The following is a 23,462-nucleotide window of genomic DNA, read 5'->3' as shown; positions in this document are numbered from 1 at the left end:
TAAGAAGTTGTGATAAGTAGGCTGGCATCAGAAAAACGCACAGCAGACATGGCTGGACCAGAAACCCTAAGAATGAGCTTTTGCAGCATTTGGGGGGGCAAGGGGGATCTGACTTCATGAATGGCATACCTGCTCCCTTCCCACTTCCCTCAGCGCTCCACTGAATTGTCAGCATGCAGTTGAGAAGCTGAAGATCTCCTAAACTCAGGGCCTTTGCTGCTGAGGTGCCCCAATCCCAGACCCCCACCAGTCTTCTTTAAGGAGGCAGGGTGATGCCCAAGGAAAGGAGCCCCTAAGACGACTTGGTACAAGTGATCCCACGTGATCACAAGGTATCTCATGGTAAGTACCTTGCTTTTAGATATTCAGATAGGTACGTGCCCTACTTCTTGGTGAGATTCTCTTGACAAAGCCAGCTTGTGATCTTCCATTGAAAAGGCCTTATCTGAAGAGAAATTCAATAAAGTGCCCTGGGTTTTGGACCTTGCCATCTTTCTCTTGGATAAACATCTTTATCTCTAAGCCTTATAAAGCATGTTTTCTCCTGGGGTTTTCCACTGGAGTGTCTTAGGCTGGTATGGTGATAAATGTGACAATGGCAACACTGATATGACCAAGTAAAACAGTAACCCAAGTAAAGCTACTGATGGTTATCAAAGGCCAAAGTCTCATCATTTTTTGCTTTGATTTAAAATTCCCATTGTCTTGAAGACCTCACTAAGAACACTTCATGCATTTGTGAAGATTAATTTCTTTCTATCTCACTTAAATTTAAGAACAACTAAATTTTTTCTCCCATGGTTTAATCATGAAACATTTTGAAGCAAATGGTCTTCAAATCTATCACTAAGACACAAACAACATCCTCATCATATTAGGAAGAAAGCAAGAATAGGCTGTTGTTTGTCTTGTTTCTCAGTCTTGTCTCCTGCATTCCTGGCTATCTTTGACTATGTGTTAGACATTGTATTTTTTTTAGATATTTACAGAAATCATTTAAGAAATCTTATAAAGATATTCTCTACTTTGAGGATGGATTTTATTTCCCTTTTTCAGCCTCATGGGCGTACGAATTTCTAATTTCAGACATTGAGATATTCTTGCCAACCCTCATGATTAAAACTTAGTCTCAGCCTATGCAAGGGCAAGTTCAGTTAATCTTTACTTTGATATGCAGCCCTAAGTTCCCAATCCAAAGTGGGGCATGGTTATCGAGGTCTCTACCTTGGTAAGCCACTACCTAACATTCATACCCCCCTCACCCAGCTATAAAAAACACAATGTAGCATCGGAGACCGCAGTTTCAGGTCAGCAGATTTCCTCAAGGAAAATGCAACCTCAAAATTTGGGCTTACCTCTATGAATTCCTTCTCTACTTCCAAATTTGGACCCGGTAATTCTTTACTATCTCTTAACTCTTTGATGCTATTAGGAAGATTTTTAATATCTTTTTCTCATTTTCTTAAGCTATCTCCTTTAGAATGTTTGACCTAAATTATCTAGTTCACAGTTTTAAGTCCATAGGTAAAAATAGGTCAGTCTAGATAATAATTATATTAAAAAGAACTAAAGCTTAAGGGTTTACTCTATGCTGAGTACTTTATGGACTTGATCTCATTTAATGCTCATAATATTCTATAAGTATTTTATTATCATTTTACTGATAATGAGGAAATAGCTTAGAATGAACAAATACCTTGGTCATGTCCTCATAGCTAGTAAGTGGTAGAGAAAGGGTTTATATCCAGCTCTGTCTGAGTCCAGCTGATGTTCTCAATCACTCCCCTAGTCAGACCTACTCCTTTTGATGAGCTAAAGGCCCAATGGGGCCATGGCCCCTGCTGCACAGCTTCCCATGGCACAGGCCTGTCGCATATTCTCACAACTAGAGAAAGTTTGACTCCTATTCCTTTCTATTGTATTTTCCTTCTGATGTTAAGGTAAAAAGCAGAGTTTGTTTTTGTTTCTCTTTTGCACAGCTCCCCCATATGTTTCTGGCTTGTGGCTGAAAGGAACACAGGTGTTTGTGTCACATGCAGCTCTAAATTTGGGAAAAAGAAACCACCTAGTGGCCCGAGTTGGCCTCTAATAGTGGTTTGCACCAGATGCAGTGCATGCAGGTGATCATTTTCCCATGGGTTCTGATTTCTCAGCTTTATCTAACAGTCACTCCACTCCCTCACTTGCTGAAGCTGCCATGCATGGCTGATAAGACACAGTTCTACCCCTTTGTCCCTTGGACCCCACCAACCTAAAGCTTAACTTATCTGGAAACCAGTCTTATCCTATACAGGCAGACCTTGCTTAGTATCCTCTCTAGATCTGTATCATCTTGCTAAGAAAAGTTAATACATTCAGTCAGTACGTTACTTAAGATCTGCTATATTCAAGACACAGTGCAGGGCCCTGCTGTTTATATACAAATGAAGAAGAGGCCCAGGCTGGTTAGAGCGTTGTCCTGATATATCAAGGTTGTGACTCAATCCCTAGTCAGGGCACATATAAGAATCAACCAATGAATACATAATTAAGTAGAACAACAAATCAATGTTTCTTTCTCTCTTCCATTTTCCTCGCTCTTTCTCTTAAAAATCAATAAATTAAATAAGAATGGCCTGGCTGGTGTTGCTCAGTGCTTGCTTGGGCACAATCCCCTGCACCTGGGTGTTGCTGGTTCAGTTCTCAATCAGTACATATGCCCGGGTTGCGGGCTTGATCCTTGGCAGGGCCCATGTAAGAGGTAGCCAGTCTATGTTCCACTCTCACCTAGATGGTTCTCTCTCCTTCTCCCTTCCACTCTCTCTAAAAATCAATTTAAAAAAAACTCAAAAACCTTCTTTTAAAAAATGAAGAAGAATGATCTCTGTCCCCACAATGCTGAGGTGAGGCACTAAAACAGTCAAGCCACAAGTGATAAGTACCATCAGATATGCATGGATGACATGCTCCTGGAGTGCCAGAGGGAGATACTTACTGTATCTGTCTGGGAAAGGCTTCATGGGAGAGAGACACCCAACCTGGTCTTGAAAATTGCATGAAATTTGAATCTGAGAATAGGAAGAAGAGCATCTTGGACAAAAACACAGCATGAGTAAAGGCGCAGAGGTGTGAAGGCAGGATGTGTATTAAAAGCAGAGTCTTGCCGAGGCAAGGACTCAGTGAAGAGCTGTCCACCTGTCCTCAGTGGCTCTCAAGGTGCTGAAGGAGAAGGGCAGCAACACACCAGTGAAGGCTAGGGGGTCAGAGGTATGCTTAGCTTGGCCAAGGTGCTGTTTGAAATATTTGAGCCAATTTCTAAAATCAGATTTCACCTAAAAACCCAGATTTCTGGTTTCTTCTGGAACTTGCAAGCTCTGGGAACACAGGTGGTATTTTCTCAGGATGGCAGTTGACTGGAACTAAGGAATAGCTGCCTCTTTTCCGTAGGTGTCACGCCTATCTCCCCTGCACAGAATCTCAGCTTGCTTCTCCCTTCACTCTATCTGCTCAGTCCCACAGGTGTCTAAGCAGCAGGCCAGGTGCAAGCGCAGCTGAACCACATGTGGAGACATGAATGACAGACCCCTAGCGCCTCTATTCCAACTCACTGATTCCCACATGGGTTAGTTTCCAGGGTTCCCTACATCTGGCTGCTACCCCAAAGATAACTCCTTTAAATTTTCAGCATGCACAGCTCTCAAAATTAGGAGGTGTGGAAGAATTTAAAGCATCTCTAAAAAAAGCTCGTGCTGCCCAGGATCTGAGGCCCAAAATTGTATAAATAAAACACATCAAAGTGTGGGGCCTGCCTGGTTGCTTGTTTTTAGGCAAGCCAATTAGTGAGAAAGCTGACACAACCGAGTCTTTGAGCTGTTAATCCTGCCCTGCCAGGGAGGGTGGAGATTTATTAAACGGACTCCCCCTGTTCTAAATGTCTATGGTCAGCCCTTCTTCTCTGCCTCATAGCTCTCCTCAGTGTCCTCCCTCAGACTCCTTCGATAGCTGATGAGAATGGTACTGACCTCTGAGGAAGGTCAGGTTCCTCATCGGGACAGGAAACCCACCCTTGGGAAATGCCAGTCCTCTTCCAGGGTGATCAGGAAAGCAGTTGCAGTGGCGTCAGCCATAGAGCCCGGGAATCCCACAACTTAGCCCTTTGGTGGCAACACTAATGAACCGGGAGGTCAGTTTGGTCATTTCTAAGTCTGAGCTCTTGTAATTATAAATAAATACATAGAAGGAAAGGAATGCAGAAAGGAAGAACGGGGCAAGGGAGGGGGTGAGGGAATGAAAACATAACTGGGTTTCATTGAAAAAACTAGCTTAAAATGCCCTTTGTGTGGCAGTTCCACCAGAACCTGGCTGGCAATGGCTCTGGAGAATTCTTCCAAAACCTCTGTCCCTCTTGCTAGACCGTGGTGTTCCTCGTAGGCTGGGTTCAGTAACTTGGGGACAGTAGGAAGGTTTTTGTGTACTACGTCAAGCAGGAAGAAGAGGCCTGGTGGACCACAAAACTGGGTACTTTGTAAGGTACAGAACAGTCAGCACTTTCCCCTGAGGAGAGAACACACAATCAATTGGCAGGAAAGCGGCCCAAGCGATGGTCAGGGGTGGAGAGTGCCCACAAGTCCATTTCCAGCTCCACGTTCTTTCAGGCGTCAGAGTGCACTGCTGTGCTCCCTGGCTGTGTCTGACCAGATGCAAACGCCGGTCCCATGTAAAAGCCATTTGTGGGCCAATGTGAATTAGATGGTAACGTCGTCGGGAATGCTGGAAACGGGGAGGTTGTATTTTGTTGGCTTTATCCCCCTGTGGTTTGCACCATCTGTTTCTTTTAAGGCATAAACAAGAAAAATGGCTGGTTTGGAGTACAAAGTTTTTCAAAAAAAAAACAGATGACCACAGGCATCCTCTAAATGAGAATGAGAGAGGCTGGGGTTCCGTGACATTTGTCAGGAAGCGAGCTGTTAAATACTGGGAAGCATTAATGCTTTGCCAGGGAAGCTCCACAAAGGCAAGGAAAAGCCTTGTCCATGCCCCGCCTTCCTGAGGTCATGCCCTGTGTTTACATTTCTCCAAGCGTTATTTTCAGATCCCAACACCACCCACCCCTCTCCCTTCTTAACCCGAAGATGAAGCTGTTCCGCATAACCGGCCTTGGTTTTCTATTAGCAGCATGGCTGACTTGGCAGCCTTGGATAGAATCTACTATTAGAAACTTTTAGAATGAACAAAGGCTGCGTTGTGAGCGTGTGCTACTATACAGCCAAAATAGAGAGCTATAAATAGAGGAGCTGATGAAAAAGGACAAAGAGAAGATACTTTATTCCTCTCATCAACAACAGTGATATATATATATATATATATATATATATATATATATAGGCATTGGGAACAGTGTGTTTTTCTTGAGCAAAGGGCATCCTGCTTTAAAAAGGTTTACTCTGCACAACACAGTGGCTACTCGATAGAATGGTTCTGTGTGCTCTGTGCCAACAAACCTTAAAGCAACAGGTTCTTTTTTTTTTTTTTTTTTTTTTAACTGAAGGCAGTGGAGAGATTTGATGGAGTGGTGACTGCATTCTAATCTCATTTACCTTCATTGCAAGAAGCAATCAGCCTCAAGCATCAGGGATTTAAAACCAAACTGAACCGGGGCATTTTAGAGCCGCTGGGGAGAAGAGTGTTGGTGCATTTGGCTGAGTTCCACCCTTTCCAGCACAAGACAGACATGAGCATTTTTCACATCGCTTGCAGGCAGCCTGACGCCAGAGTTTTCATATTAGAGAGAGGATAAAAGATGACGATCTCTTAGGGAACAATCAACTCCTCCTAGTTTGCAAGATCTGTTCTCAAAAATTCCATGGGCAATAGCGAGATGGGCGCCGTTAGTCATTCGGGGGAAGAGGTTAGGCAGAAATAAGACCCTAGCAATTTAGAAGCCTTTGGAGGATTAAATGCATTTCAAAACAAGTTTGAGTTCAAATAATTTCTCTGTCTGTACTTAGGACACAATGAAGTATGTAGATATGAAAACACAAGCCTGTTGGGTGCAATTGGTGTGACTGACATCGGCTCCCGGTGCCGGGTTTGTGATGAGTGGAGTTGACTTCTGCCGGCCCGTGGGCTTGGATACTGTCTGCGGTATTTGCCTCCCTGATGGAAATGGGGAAATGATTACAGACCCGCGCTCTGCTCCTAGGACTCCCCGACTCAGTATTTAATTTGTTTCCCACATTAGATTGAAGGCTACTGGAGGCTTCTAAAGGCAGCTCTGTGTGAGCATTGGTTTCGTGAAAGTACTCTAGTGACCTGTGGAATTTTAGTTATAATCATAATAATGGCAGATGAAGAGGCGTCCCGGGGAAGGCATGAGAGGAATTTTAAGTGGCTGAACTCAATTTGCATTATTCATTTTACAAATAGTTTCAGAGCCTTAATTTTTCTTTTTTTTTCCACTATGCCCTGCTTCTGAGGCTCCAAAGCAATAATCTAGGCCCTAGATTCGTAACTTAAAAGTGATTCTCCCTTCAAGCACATTTTGGGAATTGAGTCTTTATCTGACCAGCTTTGAGATGATTTTGTTACCATGGGGAAGGGGGAAAGAGATATTTCAGGGACTTGTTCTTCATGGGGATTCAAGAGGAATTGAAGTTTATTGGCCTCATGTCCCCTTGTCTCCTTCCTTTTCTCTCTTTTCTGTTTCTTTGGGGCCTGCCTTCCTTCCTTCCTTCTTTCCTTCCTTTTGATGGGGGCAATGAGGGAAGAGTGTCCGATGAGGAGGCTGGGAGGTTCACTTAGGACCTGGGCCTGGAATCTTACACTTCTGTGTCTTCTCGCCCACAGGTGGTAACCCCGGTGAGGACAGGCCATGGCTATGTGTACGAGTACCCATCCAGATACCAAAAGGACATCTACGACATCCCTCCTTCCCATGCCGCTCAAGGGGTACGTACCGGCCCATGGTCCCCGTGGGACAGGAGCACTGCGGGTGGCATTCCTTCAGCACTACATGGGAAAGGAAAATTACAAATTATGTACATTTCATATGAAGCTTGATTTGCCTATTCAGGAGCCAACATTTATTAAATTATATTTTCTGGATTTGCTTTATCAGGAAATCCTAGGCTTTTATCTGACAAAGCTTTTATTGCTTATCATTTTATTTCAGGAAGTATATAATATCAATACACTTTAAAGTACAGACAGTGTAGATATTCCACTTACGATCATTTTTACATTCAATCTAAGTAAAAAAATAAGAAATTAAAAAATTTTTTCACTAACTCCACGATACATAGAATGCTGTAAAAGATGAAGGATGTACATAAGCTGGTAAATAAATCCACAGTTCAAAGCTTAATGCATAAAAAATGACAAGTATAAGACATCCATAAACTCAGGTATTTATTTTCAGGTATATGATATCCCTCCGTCATCGGTGAAAGGCCAGGTGTTTTCCATTCCAGTGGGAGAGATGAAACCTCAAGGGGTCTATGACATCCCTCCTACTAAAGGGGTAAGTGAGCTCCTACAGAGCAGCAAAAATGTGTGTGTGTTTATTTACTGGAATGAAGTAGGAAGGAAAACCAAAAGAAAAACTAGTCTCTATGAGAGAGTGAAAGGATGGGAGAGAAGGAGAAAGTGAGGAAGGAAAAGCAATAATTAAGGATAACCCTATGGATTCCACATTTAGAGTGTGTTCCCCCCTTCCCCCCGCCCCCACTAAATATGGGGTAGTCAATAAGGAGAGTCAATAAGAAGGTAAAATCATTCATTCAGTTTGGCAAGCAATTACCGTTAATATATCTCATATGTAGATAAGGTGTCACAGCGCACTGTGTCCATGTATATGTGTTAATGAATTTGATTCACTCTGCTACCCTCAGGAGGAGGCCTACACGAGAAGTACAGTTGTCCTTATTTTACAGATGAGGGACATATGTCTCAAAACACCCCAGTGACTTATGAAGTATCACACAGCTGGTAGACCCAGGGAGAGACCTGAGGTCTTCGGACACCCTAGTGCAGTGTGTTCATGCATAATCTGCCCCTCAGCCTGAATCCTCCAAGGCTGGGGCCCAGAGAGAGCAACTCAGCCAGCAGAGCACACGTAACAGGCAGCACTGGGGCCAGGGGAAGGATGAAGGAAGTGGGAGCAGAGTGGGGCCTTGGAAATACCTCTCATTAGTGGGTGGGGGTGGAAAAAGAGGAGGCAGTAAACAGGACTGAGAATCCAGGCCTTTTTCTTTTGTTGTTATTGTTGTTAATCCTAACTCATGGATATTTTTTCTATTTATTTTTAGAGAAACTAAAAGGGAGGGTTTGTGGGGAGGGGAAGGAGAGGAGAGAAAGAGAGAGAGAAACATTGATATGAGAGAAAAACACTGATTGGTTGTCTACCACACATGCCCCAACCAGGGCCCAGGATCAAACCTGCAATCCAGGTACTTGCCCTTGACCAGGAATCAAACCTGGACCATTTGGTGCATGGGGCTGACACTCCTACCACTGAGCAACACTGGCCAGGGCCAGGCCTTCATTTTAATATGCAGTTGTTTCCCCAGGTTCACATGAGCCAGCTCAACAAATACTAGCTTCGGTTTCTACTTACTTTCCAGGTATATGCCATTCCACCCTCTGCTTGCCGAGATGAAGCAGGGCTCAGGGAAAAGGAGTATGATTTCCCCCCTCCAATGAGACAAGCTGTAAGGCCAGATGTCAGACCTGAGGGTGTATATGACATCCCCCCGGCCAGTACCAAACTGGTGGGGAATGACCTTCACATGAAATATAACTGTGATGCTACGGGAGCTGCAGAACTGGTAGCACAAAGACACCCAAGCATTTCCCTGAAACACCCGCCCTCACAGCTGAGACCGTCAGGGGCCACTCAGAACGATGCGTATGATGTCCCTCGAGGGGTACAGTTTCTGGGACCACCAGCAGAAACCAGTGAGAAAGCAAACCCTGAAGAAAGAGATGGTGTTTACGATGTCCCTCTGCACAACCCAGCGGACGCCAGGAGCGCTCAGGACGTGGTGGATGGAATCAACCGGCTATCCTTCTCCAGCACAGGCAGCACCAGGAGTAACATGTCCACGTCCTCCACCACCTCCAAGGAGTCCTCACTGTCAGCCTCCCCCTCTCAGGACAAAAGGCTCTTACTGGATCCGGACACAGCCATTGAGAGGCTCCATCGGCTCCAGCAGACCCTGGAGATGGGCGTCTCCAGCCTAATGGCGCTGGTCACGACCACGGACTGGAGGTGCTACGGATACATGGAGCGGCACATCAATGAGATACGCACGGCAGTGGACAAGGTGGAGTTGTTCTTGAGGGACTACCTGCATTTTGCCAAGGGCGCTGTAGCAAATGCTTCCTGCCTCCCGGAACTCATCCTCTATAACAAAATGAAGCGGGAGCTGCAGAGAGTGGAAGACTCCCACCAGATTCTGAGCCAAACCAGCCATGACTTAAATGAATGTAGCTGGTCCCTGAATATCCTGGCGGTCAACAAGCCCCAAAACAAGTGTGATGATCTGGACCGCTTTGTGATGGTGGCAAAATCAGTGCCTGATGATGCCAAGCAGCTCACCACAACCATCAACACCAATGCAGAAGCCCTCTTTAGACCGGGCCCCGGCAGCTCTCATGTGAAGAATGGGCCTGAGAGCATCATGAACTCCACTGAGTACCCCCATGCTGGACCCCAGATGCAGCTGCTGCATCCTGGAGACCACAAGGCCCAGACCCTCAACAAGGCGTTGCCCCCACACCTGAGCAAGGATCAGCCCGTAGCTGACTGTAGCAGCAGTGATGGCTCTGAAAGGAGTTGGATGGATGATTATGATTATGTCCACCTACAGGTAAAGCAACCAGATTCCTTATCTACCTATAGTCACATTCAGGGAGCCCAGAAGTAAGGCCTGTGAAGATGGCAGTCTAGACTACCAGAGGAGAGAACATGACTAATGCTAATCCAAACGGTTCACTAACTGGAAGCAATGTACATAGGGAAGAACACTGGCCTGATAGTCTAGAGTCCTTGGCTTGAGACCTTCCGCTGACACTAATTGTATGACGAATGTATGTAACCTCCCTGGGTCTTATTGTCCTCATTTGAAGCACAAGGTTGTATTTGATTCTACTGATAGAAGAGACTCCCTAGCTAGAGAGTGGGCCCTTGGAGAATCATACCAGCACCATTTCTATTTGCCTTTTATGATATAGTTCAATATTATATTTTATTTTTTAAAAGGTGGGGCAGGGAGTTTAACTGTTAAGAAAAAAAAATAATTGAAAGCCTCTGCACTAGAGAATTTCTAAGATTCCATAATATCTTCTGTGTGTGTGCGATTACTTACAGAAAATTTAATCTCATCTCAGACTTACCTTGAAGACCACTGGGCATTTGCCAGTTGATCTAGAACATAACCTGTATATGGGAAATTGGGCAGTCAAAGTCTGCCTCCTACAGGTGGAAATCCCACCAAGTTGACCTGGGGTCTTGATAACTTGCCCTTTCACTTTGGGGAATTAAAACATTCTACCAAGATCCATTATTTAGCATTTAGCCTACTATCGTACTCTGCCATTCTTTTCATTTGACTAAGAGCCAAAGATTTTCCTAAGAGCTATAGTGTTTAGCTACAATTCCCTTGAGTGCAGGATACTGGGGAAGGAAACACTGAGCCACACCTAGTGCTAAGGAAAGGGCTGGTTTTCTAATTCTGCATAGTGAGAAATATTATTATGGTGTAGAGTTGTAGATGATTCAAAGAAATTAGAAGTGCAACGTGACCACGTTTAAACCTGGGTTAGGAGGTTAATGGGTTCAAGTATAGTCTATTAGAAAAGAAACCTAAGAAATAGTACTGGATAAGGGAATTTGAAGGGGATCATGAATAGCTCTCTGAAAACGGTAAAGTGGAACCGAGAAGGTGGCACCCTACATGTAGCTCTAACTTAACACAGTTACTGTGGAGCTCTGGCCGAGAAGCACATCATCCCTGTCTAGGATTCATGGAGTCTAATTGGGCTTGTGGGAAATTACCAAGGCAGTGGAAAATGAAACAGTACCTACGCATTTGTCAATGAAATTGTTAACATAAGTGAATCATAGTGGTGATGTAATGTTTTCTTTATGTTGAAAAATAATAGGGTAAAGAGGAGTTTGAAAGGCAACAGAAGGAGCTGCTGGAAAAAGAAAATATCATCAAACAGAACAAGATGCAGCTGGAACATCATCAGGTAAGTTCAATCAGGACAAAAACCACTTGGTATTGAAAAGATTTCCTGCTTAATAAGAAAGGTATAACTTCAAAAGATCAGGATTTTGATCCTTCCAGCACACTTTAGTATAAATAAGCCCCAAGGCATATAATAGGGTATAAGAACAAAGAGAAGGTTTATGCTCTTAGTAATCCAGCTGGTATACCTGGATTACATCCAAACAACAATTTTTCCAGGCTAAGCCTGTACATCTAACATATTAGGACTGTTTGGGTTAAGGCTGTTGATCTCAATGAACAAGACCCACTCAAGCTAGCCCATGCAAAAAGGCTCTCTAGTCAGGGAAATTCTGGAACAGAAAGTGAAGATATATGCCCAAGTCCAATGAGACTTTGTAATAACTTTGCATTTGGAAGTGTAAATTTTTTCTCCTTCTTGTACTTCCTTTGCTTCTATTTAAGTTTGCTTCCTTCTTCCATATTTTCTTATAGTTTCCCCTTCTTATGTGCTCATTTGGCTCCCCTATAACTTTATAGAACGCATAAATGGCCACTCACAACTTTTTCTGTAAATGGCTTTTCATCTTACCTAGTCGACTGCTGCTGTGTTTCATCAAATTCCTAAAAAAAGAATCTGATTAGTTTATCTCTGTCTATCAGTCTGTCTGTCTGTCTATCAATCTATTTCCCTATCTACCTATCTCTCCCCTACAACACAAGCCTCTGGGTTGGCTGCTATTGCTCAAATCAAAGGGTAGGAGGGCAGAATCCAACATTTTCAAAATATGCCCAAGTCCATTTACTAAGGACTTTGGGCAAGACAGAGTCATTCAAAAGTAGAGTTTGAGTGGGGCAGATAATTATGGGTATTGCTAGTGCAAGGGCATAAAAATAAAGAGGAACCAACTGAGGGTTTATAAGCCCCTTTTTAGATTAAATAGAATGGCATGTAGCCGAAACCGGTTTGGCTCAGTGGATAGAGCGTCAGCCTGCGGACTGAAAGGTCCCTGGTTCGATTCCGGTCAAGGGCATGTACCTTGGTTGCGGGCACATCCCCAGTAGGGGGTGTGCAAGAGGCAGCTGATGGATGATTCTCTCTCATCGATGTTTCTAACTCTCTATCCCTCTCTCTTCCTCTCTGTAAAAAATCAATAAAATATATTTTTTAAAGTAAATAAACATGTAAACACAGCTTAAATCATTAAAAATAAATAAATAAATAAATAAATAAATAAATAAATAAATAAATAGAATGGCATGTAGAGACATGAAATGGCAATTGCACTCAGGAAACCGGAGTTCTATTCCTTCCTTTCTGACTAACCAGCCGCGAGCCCTTAGACAAGTCATTTAATCCCTCTAAACTTCAGTGATTTCTCTATAAAACGAGAAATCCCTCAGCCCTCTATCTAACAAGATGATGTATTTATAGACATATTTTCAAAAGCATAAATTCAGTATCCTGAAGCAACACCCTATTTCTGTTTATGTTCGTTTTGGCATTAATTCAAGTAAGACTGCAGGACTTTAGGTAACTTATTGAGACCATAGTAATTTCTAAGAAGAAAACAGATTCTGTAGAAAAGTAAAGCTCACTGTGTGTTTCTCGGGGAAGGAGCGGGCGAGGTTATCCCTGCTCTACCTCCTGGTGAAAGATTGACTGAGTCCTAAGCTCAGGTTACAGAGAGTCCTTACCTGCAAAAGACAGTCTCTCTTGAGAGTCGGTGGGATAGCTGCAACTTAAGTAATACACCATCTGGGGGTTGTAATAGGAGAAGGAAGAAAGCTAACACTTGTTCAGTCTGACTCTGTGGCTGTCGTTTTCTTTCAACAGCTCTCTGTGGAACTGTTATGATGCACAATTAGCATTCAGATTTTCTTAGAGATGTTCTTTTCCATAGTACATATATAGTTATGTGCATTAGTCTTTCCTGTAGCACAAGTGACTGGCCGACCAGCCCCCTGGCTTGTAGGTATGGTGCACACTGACCACCAGGGGACAGATGCTCAATGCAGGAGCTGCCAAGTGACAGCAACTTTGCAGAGTGCCCTCTCACACTCTGGGACCCCTCAGGGAATGTCAGACTGCCAGTTTCGGCCCTATCCCCGAAGACCAGGCTGAGGGGCCCCACCTGCCAGAGGGACCCCACTCACTCTGCAGATGCCCTTTGAGCTCCTGCACCGCCCCAGGTGCAACTGGCCAGGGAGGGACCTCGGGAGGTTGGCTCCAGGGTGTGTCTGGCCCATCTCGCCCTGTCTCACCCTGCTGACCACCTTCTAATTAATTTCCTTTCAATGTGCACGAATCCATGCATCAAACCTCAAGTGGCATATATAAATCTGGACAGAAAGAGTAGGAGTGGGTCATGAAGTGTCATTTATCTTAGCAATGGGTCATGAGTTATCATATGTACTGAGAAATGGGTCATGGGTTGTCATTTGTACCAAGAAATGGGTCAGGGATTGTCATTTGTCTAAGCATCTTGAAGGACAGAGTCAAGGCTTTCCTGTCAGCAATTTACTTGATAAAGAGATTCCCTACCTTTGCTTTCCCTGCACCACTCAACACTTATAAACATTTACATAGAGGCTGTACTATGCCAAACATCATTCTAAGCCCTTTGTAAATATTAACTCACTGAACTTTCATACAGGTATAGGTAACAGAGCTGGGTTTACCACCCTGTGCGGCCTTCAGTCTAAGGGCAGAGGAGGCCAATCATCCCATCCTAGAAAATCAGAGCTGGTGGATTTCTTAGGGATCACCTTTTTCAGCTTCTACATTTTACACTTTAGGAAAGCAAGGCGACTTGACCTAGGCTTCACATCTAACAAGCACCTGGGATTAAAACCTCTGTCTTTGAACACCAAACCTTGGTTAATTTCCATTACAGCACACTGCCTTACCCGCAATGAAATCTGCTTTTGTCTTCCTTGCAGCTAAGTCAGTTCCAGCTGTTGGAACAAGAGATCACAAAGCCCGTGGAAAACGACATGTCCAAGTGGAAGCCCTCGCAGAGCCTCCCCGCCGTCAGCAGCAGCGTGGGCGCCCAGGACAGGCAGCTGCTTTGCTTCTACTACGACCAGTGCGAGACCCATTACATCTCCCTGCTCAACGCCATCGACGCGCTCTTCAGCTGCGTCAGCTCGGCCCAGCCCCCGCGCATCTTCGTGGCGCACAGCAAGTTTGTCATCCTGAGCGCGCACAAACTGGTGTTCATCGGAGACACGCTGACCAGGCAGGTGGCTGCCCAGGACATTCGCAATAAAGTGATGAACTCTAGCAACCAGCTCTGCGAGCAGCTCAAGACCATAGTCTTGGCGACTAAGAAGGCCGCCCTCAACTACCCCAGCACCACGGCCTTGCAGGAGATGGTGCACCAGGTGACAGACTTGTCCAAGAACACGCTGCAGTTCAAGCGCTCTCTGCTGGAGATGGCAACATTTTGAGAAGAAAGACGGGCCTGGGGACTGAGTGGGCTCCTAAGGAAAACTGGAAATACTATCTGGTTTTTGTAAATGGTATCTATTTTTGTATATATTTTATACGGAAATGAAATATTTTAACATTTAATGAGTTAGACAACATTCAGAACTTCAGGGAGCTAGAGAGGGAACTTTGTGTGTGTGTGTGTGTGTGTGTGTGTGTGTGTGTGTGTGGTTCTTGTGTAAACATGGAAGCACCCAGATCATAAACTGTACAGAAACACGTACACATGTGAGTGTGCCTGTGTATTCATGTTCGTTTGTAGATGTTTGTCTGATACATTCCATTCACAAACATGAATTAAGAAGCACCTTAGTAAGCACCTCCTAATGCTGCATTTTTTTTAATTTTTTTTTTAGAAAACATACCAGATGGTTGTAATATACCTACATATACTAGCAATTTATTTTGAGCCTATCACTTCCACGTCTGGGAAGGATAGTTTATTTGCAAATGCTCCCCTCCCACATAACAAGGTATGATATAACTTTTCCTTCTTTTGAAGCCCCTTCCAAAATTGACTATCTTGGACACATTTCTACAAACAGTCTCACTTCTGGTTGAAAAAGTTTCAGAAAGTGATCAAAGTTCCTATATTCTGGGAGCTGGAGAGGGAAGAGACCTGTGGGGTAAGAAGCCACATCCCAGTTAGGATTGGGTTGTTTCAACACTGTGAAGACAGCACGATAAAAGGAGAGAGCGTGTTTCTTGGGACTATTTAATGGTCTGTGTTTTTGAGTGATTTTGTCGTGAGATTTTCTAGATGATGTTTTCAGATTTGCAAAAACCGTATTATTTGCAGCAGGAGTTGATAAAGACTCATCAGGCTGTAATAATCCACAAAAAGAAGGATGATTCCGTCTGCTGGTGTAAGTAGAGGCCTTTCTGACTCTCAGCATTCACTTAGGTGCTACTCCATTGCCTGAGAGAAGCAGGCCAGTTCCTTGGTCACCAGAATTTAGAGCCACTAGGCCACGTCCGACTCTAAGAGAATTTATTTATTGATAGTGCACCCTCTATAAACCATAAGGCAGACTTGATGCTTAGGGTAGCTATACTGAGCCCATTTCATCTTTACAACTCTGTCTGGACAACAATCCTGCATACACAGCCCACCACTCAGCACAGCATCCATTCCATAGTCTGTCCCCTTGCGCCTGCTGGTGTTGGCACAGCACAGACACACCACAAGCCTCCTGATTCATCAGAGGGCAAATAAAATACTTCCTGCCTGGTGAGAAAAAATGCATTCACATATTACCAAGTCAAGAAGCCTGCTATCACCCTGGCTAGTGTGGCTAAGTTTGGTTGAGTATCATCCCATGCACTGAGAGGTCACCAGTTCAATTTCTGATCAGGGCACAAGCCTGTATTGCCTGCTGGATCCCCAGTGACGGGGAGATGGGGAGGGGGAAAGTGCAGAAGGCAGCCGATCAATGTTTCTTATTGATATTTCTCTCTTTCCCTCTCTCTCAAATCAATAAAAAATGTAAAATAAGAAAGAAGCACACTATCTATAGTCTTTCAATCCAGTTCTTATTTAGTGGTTTTATTCCAGCCTATTTGAAAACATTTTTATTTACAATATATGCTTTAACAGAATTAAGCTTGCTTGTTTTAAACAACCAAATCATTGGAACAGGACAAGATTGAAAGAGAAGAATGTGTGATCTCAGTATCAGTGAAACTTATCACAGAAGGTGCTTTTCACAACAACCTCTATTGTACTTCTCAAAGTTCTGCTCTGCCAAAATAGGATTAAAAGTTGTATTGTGATATGATAAGTAAATGTGTAGGGAGGAAGGGGATTGCTGAAAATCGACAACACTTGAAAAGTATAAAAGTGTGTCCTTGAAGATTTCATTGTAAATGTGTCATGAGGAGATGACAGATTTGTTCTAAGTGGTGACATTTCATGTTTGTAAAACCAAAATCTTCAATCTGTATACTCGCTTTGTTATTGTGTATGTAGAAGCTATTTTAAATCATTAAATTGTTTAGATCTGTGTTTTCATAGCCACTGGGTTTTCTTTTTCATATTTCCTTATAAAAAATTAAATAGGGGCTTATCTTGGCACTCCTAATATAGAGTCATTTTATCGATACCATAGATCTGGATTTTTTAGGAAAATCAAGTTGTGTATATTTTTATCGTTTGTCACTTCAGAGTGTATTTGCCTTTGAAGAAAAATCTGGGATCTGTTAACATTACCAAACCCAAATATCTAAGTAAGGCTTCTCTTCACCAGAAAGCCTGTACTTTTAAGGAAAGGATGATTTCTGCTATACTATGAATGCTACCATTCATGTGGTTTTAGAATCAAAGGAAATTTTTCCATTCATTCTGGAATAGACATAAAGAAAAAATTTTAAATAAACTATTGGATTAAAAAAGAATTATAACCACGGAAATTATTCTTACTATTTAGACTGCTCTTTCACTCAGGTATCCTACTGAGATTTATAGGTAAAGTATTTAAATATACCTTGTATCACTTGCCCACATTTATAAACATTAATTGGTTTTGGGAAAAAAATGATGCTTGAACAACTAGATCACACACAAAAATTAACTCAAATAGATCATAGACCTAAATATAAAACCTTAGACACTGGCCAAGTAGCTCAGTTGGTTAGAGCATCATCTTGGTCAAGGTTGTGGGTTCAATCCCCTGTCAGGGCACATACAAGATTCAGCCAATGAATGCATAAATGAGTGAAACAACAAAGCAATGTGTATTTTTTCTCTCCATTTCTCTCTCTCTCTCTCTCTAATCAATAAATAAAAATAAATTTAAAACAACACGCTAATGCTTCTAGGAGTAAACAAAGGAGCTCAAGGAAGCTGTTGGGAATAATGAAAAGCCTATTTGTTGTGTTATTTTTAACTGTTCCATTAAGTGAATTTTAAAAAAAAATTCTTTATTGTTGAAAATATTACATATGTCTCCTTTTCCCCCCCATAGATGCCCTCCAGCCCGCCCCCTCCCCCACCCCAGGACCTCACCACCGCACTGTCTGTGTCCATGGGCCATGCATATATGCATACAAGGTCTTTGGTTGATTACCTCCCACCCTCCCATCCTCCTCCGACTTCTTTCTGAAATTCTGCACTCTGTTCCATGCTTCTATGTCTCTGGATACACTGTTCATCAGTTTATTTTGTTACTTAGATTTCACATATGAGTGAGATAATGTGATAATTGTCTCTCTGACTGACTTACATCACTTATGATACTCTCAGATCCCTCCATGCTGTCTCAAAGAGTAAGAGATTCTTCTTTTTTATAGCTGCATAGTATTCCATGGTATAAATGTACCACAGCTTTTTTATCCACTCAACTACTGATAGGCAGTTGGGCTGTTTCCGGATCTTAGCTATTGTAAATTGTGCTGCTATGAACATAGAGGTGCATGCATTCTTACTGATTGGTGCTTCAGGTTTCTTGGGATATATTCCTAGAAATGAGATCACTGGATCAAATGGTAGTTCCATATTTAATTTTTTAAGAAAATTCCATACTGTTTTCCATAATGGCTGCACCAGTCTGCATTCCCACCAGCAGTGTAGTAGGGTTCCTTTTTTTCCACATCCTCCCCAGCTCTTGTCACTTGTTGATTTGTTGATGGTAGCCATTCTAACAGGTGTGAGGTGATACATCATTGTCATTTTAATTTGCATCAGTGACTCTGAAAGTTTTTTCATGTGTCTCTTAGCCATTGGTATGTCCTCTTTAGAGAAGTGTCTATTTAGATCCATTGCCCATATTTAATTGAATTTTTTGTCTTCTTTCTGTTAAGTTGTATGAGTCCTTATATATTTTGGATATTAACCCTTTATCAGATGTATCACTGCCAAATATATTCTCCTATACAATGGGCTCCCTTTTCATTTTGTTGATGGTTTCTTTTGCTGTGCAGAAGCTTTTTATTTTGATGTAGTCCCATTTGTTTATTTTTTCCTTAGTTTCCTTTGCCCTAGGTCCTAGGAGATGTATCCATAAACATATTGCTATGAAAGATGTCTGAGAAAGAGCAGGCAAAGTGGGGCAAGATGAGTAAAGACAATAAAAGGGTAAAAGGAAGAGAAGGAGGAAGGAAGGGAGAAAAAGGACAGCAAGAGGAAAGGGCAGAGGTCGGGAGAACAGAGAGAGAAGAGGCAGCGGGAAGACACATAACAAGAGTAATCAGAAGAGTTAGTGAAACACTTAATGACATCAAGAGATGTAGATTTAAAGCAATATTTTCTATTCTTTGGTAGTCTAGTTTCTTGAGAAATTAGATTGTTAGTTGATATGTTGTGTTGTCATTTTGGAAAGTACCACTATTATGAATGGCTCACCTGGAGCAACAATACTCATGAGCATATTAAAAGCTCTACGGGGCTTTTCATTGAAGAATTCTGTCTTGTCCACTGTTTTTTAAAACTTTTTTTACCCTAAGATCTGGTCTGGGATGTTCAGATAGTTTGTCTTCGTCTCCCTCCCACCACAGAAGAATGAGGCCTGCTAAAGAGGCTCATATCACAGAATTGTGGTTGGTCTCACCCAATTTATCAAAGTCAACATTTCTACCTTTAATAGCTCTTTAGAACCAACAGGCTAAGGGCAGCACCTGTTTTGACCTTTAGCTTCCATCCTCCTCCTGAATCTATACAAGGCACCTACACAATCCATGTCTCGTCACCTGAATGTTCTAAAGTAAAAATAAAGAAAGCAAACCCATGATTTATTTGGATGAATTTCCCTAAATAATCAACTCCTTTGGATTAATATTTCTTCTTTTTTCTTTAATGCTTTGGGAAGGTCAATCTTATATGAGGAGTTTTTTGTTGTTTGTTTTAAATACCTAATTTTTGAAATATAGTTTTATTTATTTCAGAGAGGAAGGGAAAGGGAGAGAGAGATGGAAAGATCAATAATGAGAGAGAATCATTGATCCACTGCTTCCTGCATGCCTCCTACTAAGGATCAAGCATGCAACCCAGGCATGTGCCCTGACTGAAAATCCAACCTTGACCTCCTGGTACACAGATTGATGCTCAACTACTGAGCATACCAGCTGGGCTATATGAGAAGTTATAAAATAAAAGTACTTTTGGGTGTTGGGGAGAGGCTGGAGGGTTTGAGAAAAAAAAAGAGAGAGAGAGAGAGAACTAAAGAACTTATGGACATGGACAACAATGTGGTGATGGCAGCAGGGTCAAGGGGAGGAGATGGTGAAAGAGCATAGAGCAGATAAACAGTGATAGAAAGAATAAAATAAACTTTAAATAAAAATATGATTCAGATGGGAGCCAAGAAAGAAAAATAAAATGCATATAGGTGGGAAGAAAAATATAGAGGCAGACTGGCCTATCATGGAGGAGGTGGAAAGGTTTCTTTAAAAAGTGGCAATAATGATAAAAGAGACAAGAATATACATTGTTCTGAAAATAGCACTCTGCCCTGTGGACGGTGTTAATTGGAGCCCTCTGAGTCCCGAAAGCTCAGTTAGGAAACTCTTTGATCAGTTGTAGGAGAAAGGGCCTGGACTAGGAAGGTGAAGAAGAGAGACAAGTGTTTAGATCCCAGGAATGTGGGAGGGGGAATCACCCGGACTGAGGAAGAAGCTAGGTTGAGAGTGTCGGGCTTGGGCACCTGGATGTGTGTGGCTCTATTCTGAGCTCAGAAGCACCAAAGTTCTCAGCATCTCCATGGAACCAGCTGTGAAGTCCATATTTCAGTCCTCCCTGGCACTGAACTTCAGGCTGGGCCAAGAACAAGCAGAAGCAAGCAACACTGGCCAGAAACCCCAAACTGTATCAGGAGAAGGCTATGTGAGCCCCATCACACCCCCACCCCCACCACCCTCCCAGGTCCTGAACGTGTGAGCACATGCTTATTCTGTGGTTGAAAAAAGAAAGTAAAGAAAAAAATAGAAAAATAGCCTTGAAAGGATTTTAATGAATAGAGGCCAGTATACAGGGGAGAAACCTCAAAAAGGGCAACAACAAAAAAGGTAGTGTGCTGACTTTTATCTCAGCATTTACTATTACCAGTCTGTAAAACAAATTCTTCTGTAGTTATTGTAGGGGGCTGGAGGTGGGACAGCCCATACCTCACAACATGATTTAAGTCATCTCCCAACAACTATAATTAAGAACACTGAGTTAACAGAAAGGGCATCTTATTTTGTCTCCTTGTGGACAATTTTCCAGGGAGACAAGAGTCAGCAAGGAATAATGTTAAATGGAAACATACCCCTAATTTTCTCTGGTCGGCCTGGCAGTTAGGATACCATTAGACACCAGACACCATCTCTCCCTCCCCAAGCACTTACCATCCAAAAGTGGTTTATGAGTCTCCTTTATGACCCTGAGAGCTTAGGGCTTTTCAGAATTGCCAGGGCCCTTTGTGACTTACATTCCTAGTAAAGTTGAAGTCTCTATGAACAATGGTTGTGAATGGACATTTAAACATTGGTAAGAGGAGCAACCACTCCAGAGACTTGCAGTGTTGAAATAGCAAGACAAAGGACTGTTGTGGGTGCATTTTCTTGAGGATGTACAATTGCAAATGGACAATTAATTAATATTGTCCTTGTCCTTGGGCAGTTATTTCCACCTATCTGTCTAGACATCCAATCAACACTAGAAAGGGCCTAAGATTTGACAAAAGGAGGTTTTAGTTGAATAATGGCCCCTCAATCCTGTTTGCAAAAGGAAAATAAACACCACAGAAAACAAAAGGTCTGCAAGGAACTTTGGGAAGAGGGCTTGTAGGGTCCTGTCCTGCAAAGGGAAACTTTCTAGAAAAAGTAATCAGGCCCATGGCTCACAAAGGAGAGTGGACTTGTGTGTGTTTACACTTCCCAGCTGGCTGTCCTTGTTGGAAGAGGCCTGCAAGCGCCCTTTGTTTCCCTGCCAGTGCAAATGGCCAGCACCCCCGTTCACTCCAGTTAACAATGACTTTATCTGGACACCACCCAGGGTGGTTTCAAAGCTTTTCCTTACCTCACACCTGTCAGAATGGCTACCATCAACAAATCAACAAATGACAAGTGTTGGTGAGGATGTGGAGAAAAGGAAACTCTCCTACACCGCTGGTGGGACTGCAGACTGGCGCAGCCACTGTGGAAAACAGTATGGAGTTTCCTCAAAAAATTTAATATGAAACTGCCATTGACCCAGGGATCCCACTTCTAGGAATATATCCTAAGAGACCCTAACCACCAATCAGAAAGAATGCATGCACCCCTGTGTTCATAGCAACACAATCCATAATAGCTAAGATGTGGAAACAGCCCAAGTGCCCATTAATAGATGAGTGGATAAAAAAGCTGTGGTACATTTACATTTACACCATGGAATACTGTGCAGCAGTAAATAAGTATCTTTTACCCTTAAAGACAGCATAGAGTAACCTGGATAGTATTATACTAAATGAAGTAAGTCAGTCAGAGAAAGACAAGTATCACATGATCTCATTCATATGTGGAATCTAAGTAATACAATAAGCTAGTGAACAAAATAGATCCAGAGACATAGAAGCATGGAACAGACTGTTGAATCTCAGAGGGAAGGCAGGGGAGGGTGGGTGGGTGGGAAGAGATCAACCAAAGAACTTGTATGCATACACACATAACCCATGGACACAGACAATAGGATGGTGAAGATGAGGGCAGGTGGGCCATAAGAGGTCATTGGGCGGAGAGGGAGGGATAGAGACATATACAATACTTTCAACAATAAAGATTTAAGAGGGGGGAAAAGCACTTTGCTCATGAAAGCAGAGTTCACGTGGGAGCCTGCAGGATAGCTGCCAAAGCACCCCCTTCTGGTCTGGGAGGGAAACAAAAGGCCCAGGAGGACAATTTGGTTTTTATAATGGATTTTTCCACCAACCTGACTAAAATGAGACTTAAATATAGACCTTGCTTAATGTTGTATTTATAATAATAAAAGGGTCATATGCTAGTTAGACCAGATAGCTGAAGGACCTTCCAGACGAAGCTGGGGCTGCAAGGGCCGAGCCCCTTGCATGAATTTCATGCATTTGGCCTCTAGCTTTTTAAATAATTTTCAAGTGCTCTATGAACATGTAGCAGTATCATTATTTCTTTGTCTGCATATCTTCCTATTCTTTTGTGTATTTCAGACCTAGAGCATATTGAGTTCATCTTCTCCATCTCTTAGCCTGGCTTACACAGGAGCACAATTTATGTTTGTTTACTGGCTAACTGACCAGTCAATAAATAAATGAAACCATACCCAAACGCCCCCACTCATCCCACATTGTAAGAGTCCTTTAAAACAAAAGGACTTTGCAGGATATCCTTAAAGATAACAAATGAAAACTGAAATCCCTCCAAAGAGTAGGATTTAGACTGCCCCATAAGCCGCTGTTGTATTTTTCACTTTATACAAGTAATTTTCCATCATTTACTTTACAATGTTCTTTTTTGTTGTTGTTGGATGACTGTGATTTCTATGCCTGCAAGTTCCTGAGGTTGAATTTCATGTTTCAGAGCTCCCTGTGGACACAGCTCCAGCACACTGCCTTGTGACATTGGTGTAACTAAACCAAATCCTCTGTCCCTGGATTAAGAACCCATGGTTTTGGCCCTAGCCAGTTTGGTTCACTGGATAGAACATCATCGGATTAAAGTATCCAAGGTTTGATTCCAGTCAAGTGCACATGCCCAGATTGTGGGCTTTATTTCCAGTAGGAGATTTTTCTCTCATCATTGATATCTCTCTCCTTCTGCCTTTCTCTCTGAAA

General features: G+C 42.7%; 1 protein-coding gene across 1 annotated transcript in view; it reads left to right on the top strand.

Moving 5' to 3' along the window:
• The window catches only part of NEDD9 (neural precursor cell expressed, developmentally down-regulated 9), a 43,410-nt gene extending 26,701 nt beyond the window's left edge, over nt 1-16,709 (top strand). Inside the window, exons 3-7 of the mRNA XM_084872693.1 lie at nt 6,826-6,927; nt 7,397-7,498; nt 8,601-9,848; nt 11,143-11,232; nt 14,154-16,709. Coding sequence (XP_084728819.1) covers nt 6,826-6,927; nt 7,397-7,498; nt 8,601-9,848; nt 11,143-11,232; nt 14,154-14,663 — 2,052 coding nt within the window. The 3' untranslated portion in view covers nt 14,664-16,709. The remainder of the gene's footprint in view (nt 1-6,825; nt 6,928-7,396; nt 7,499-8,600; nt 9,849-11,142; nt 11,233-14,153) is intronic.
• Nucleotides 16,710-23,462: the final 6,753 nt, after the last annotated feature.

This window comes from Pipistrellus hanaki (genome assembly GCF_964339955.1).
Source record: "Pipistrellus hanaki genome assembly, chromosome: 2".
NCBI classification, from domain to species: Eukaryota; Metazoa; Chordata; class Mammalia; order Chiroptera; family Vespertilionidae; genus Pipistrellus; species Pipistrellus hanaki.
Note: the sequence above shows the minus strand (reverse complement) of the source record. Positions and strands in the feature narration are given on the sequence as shown.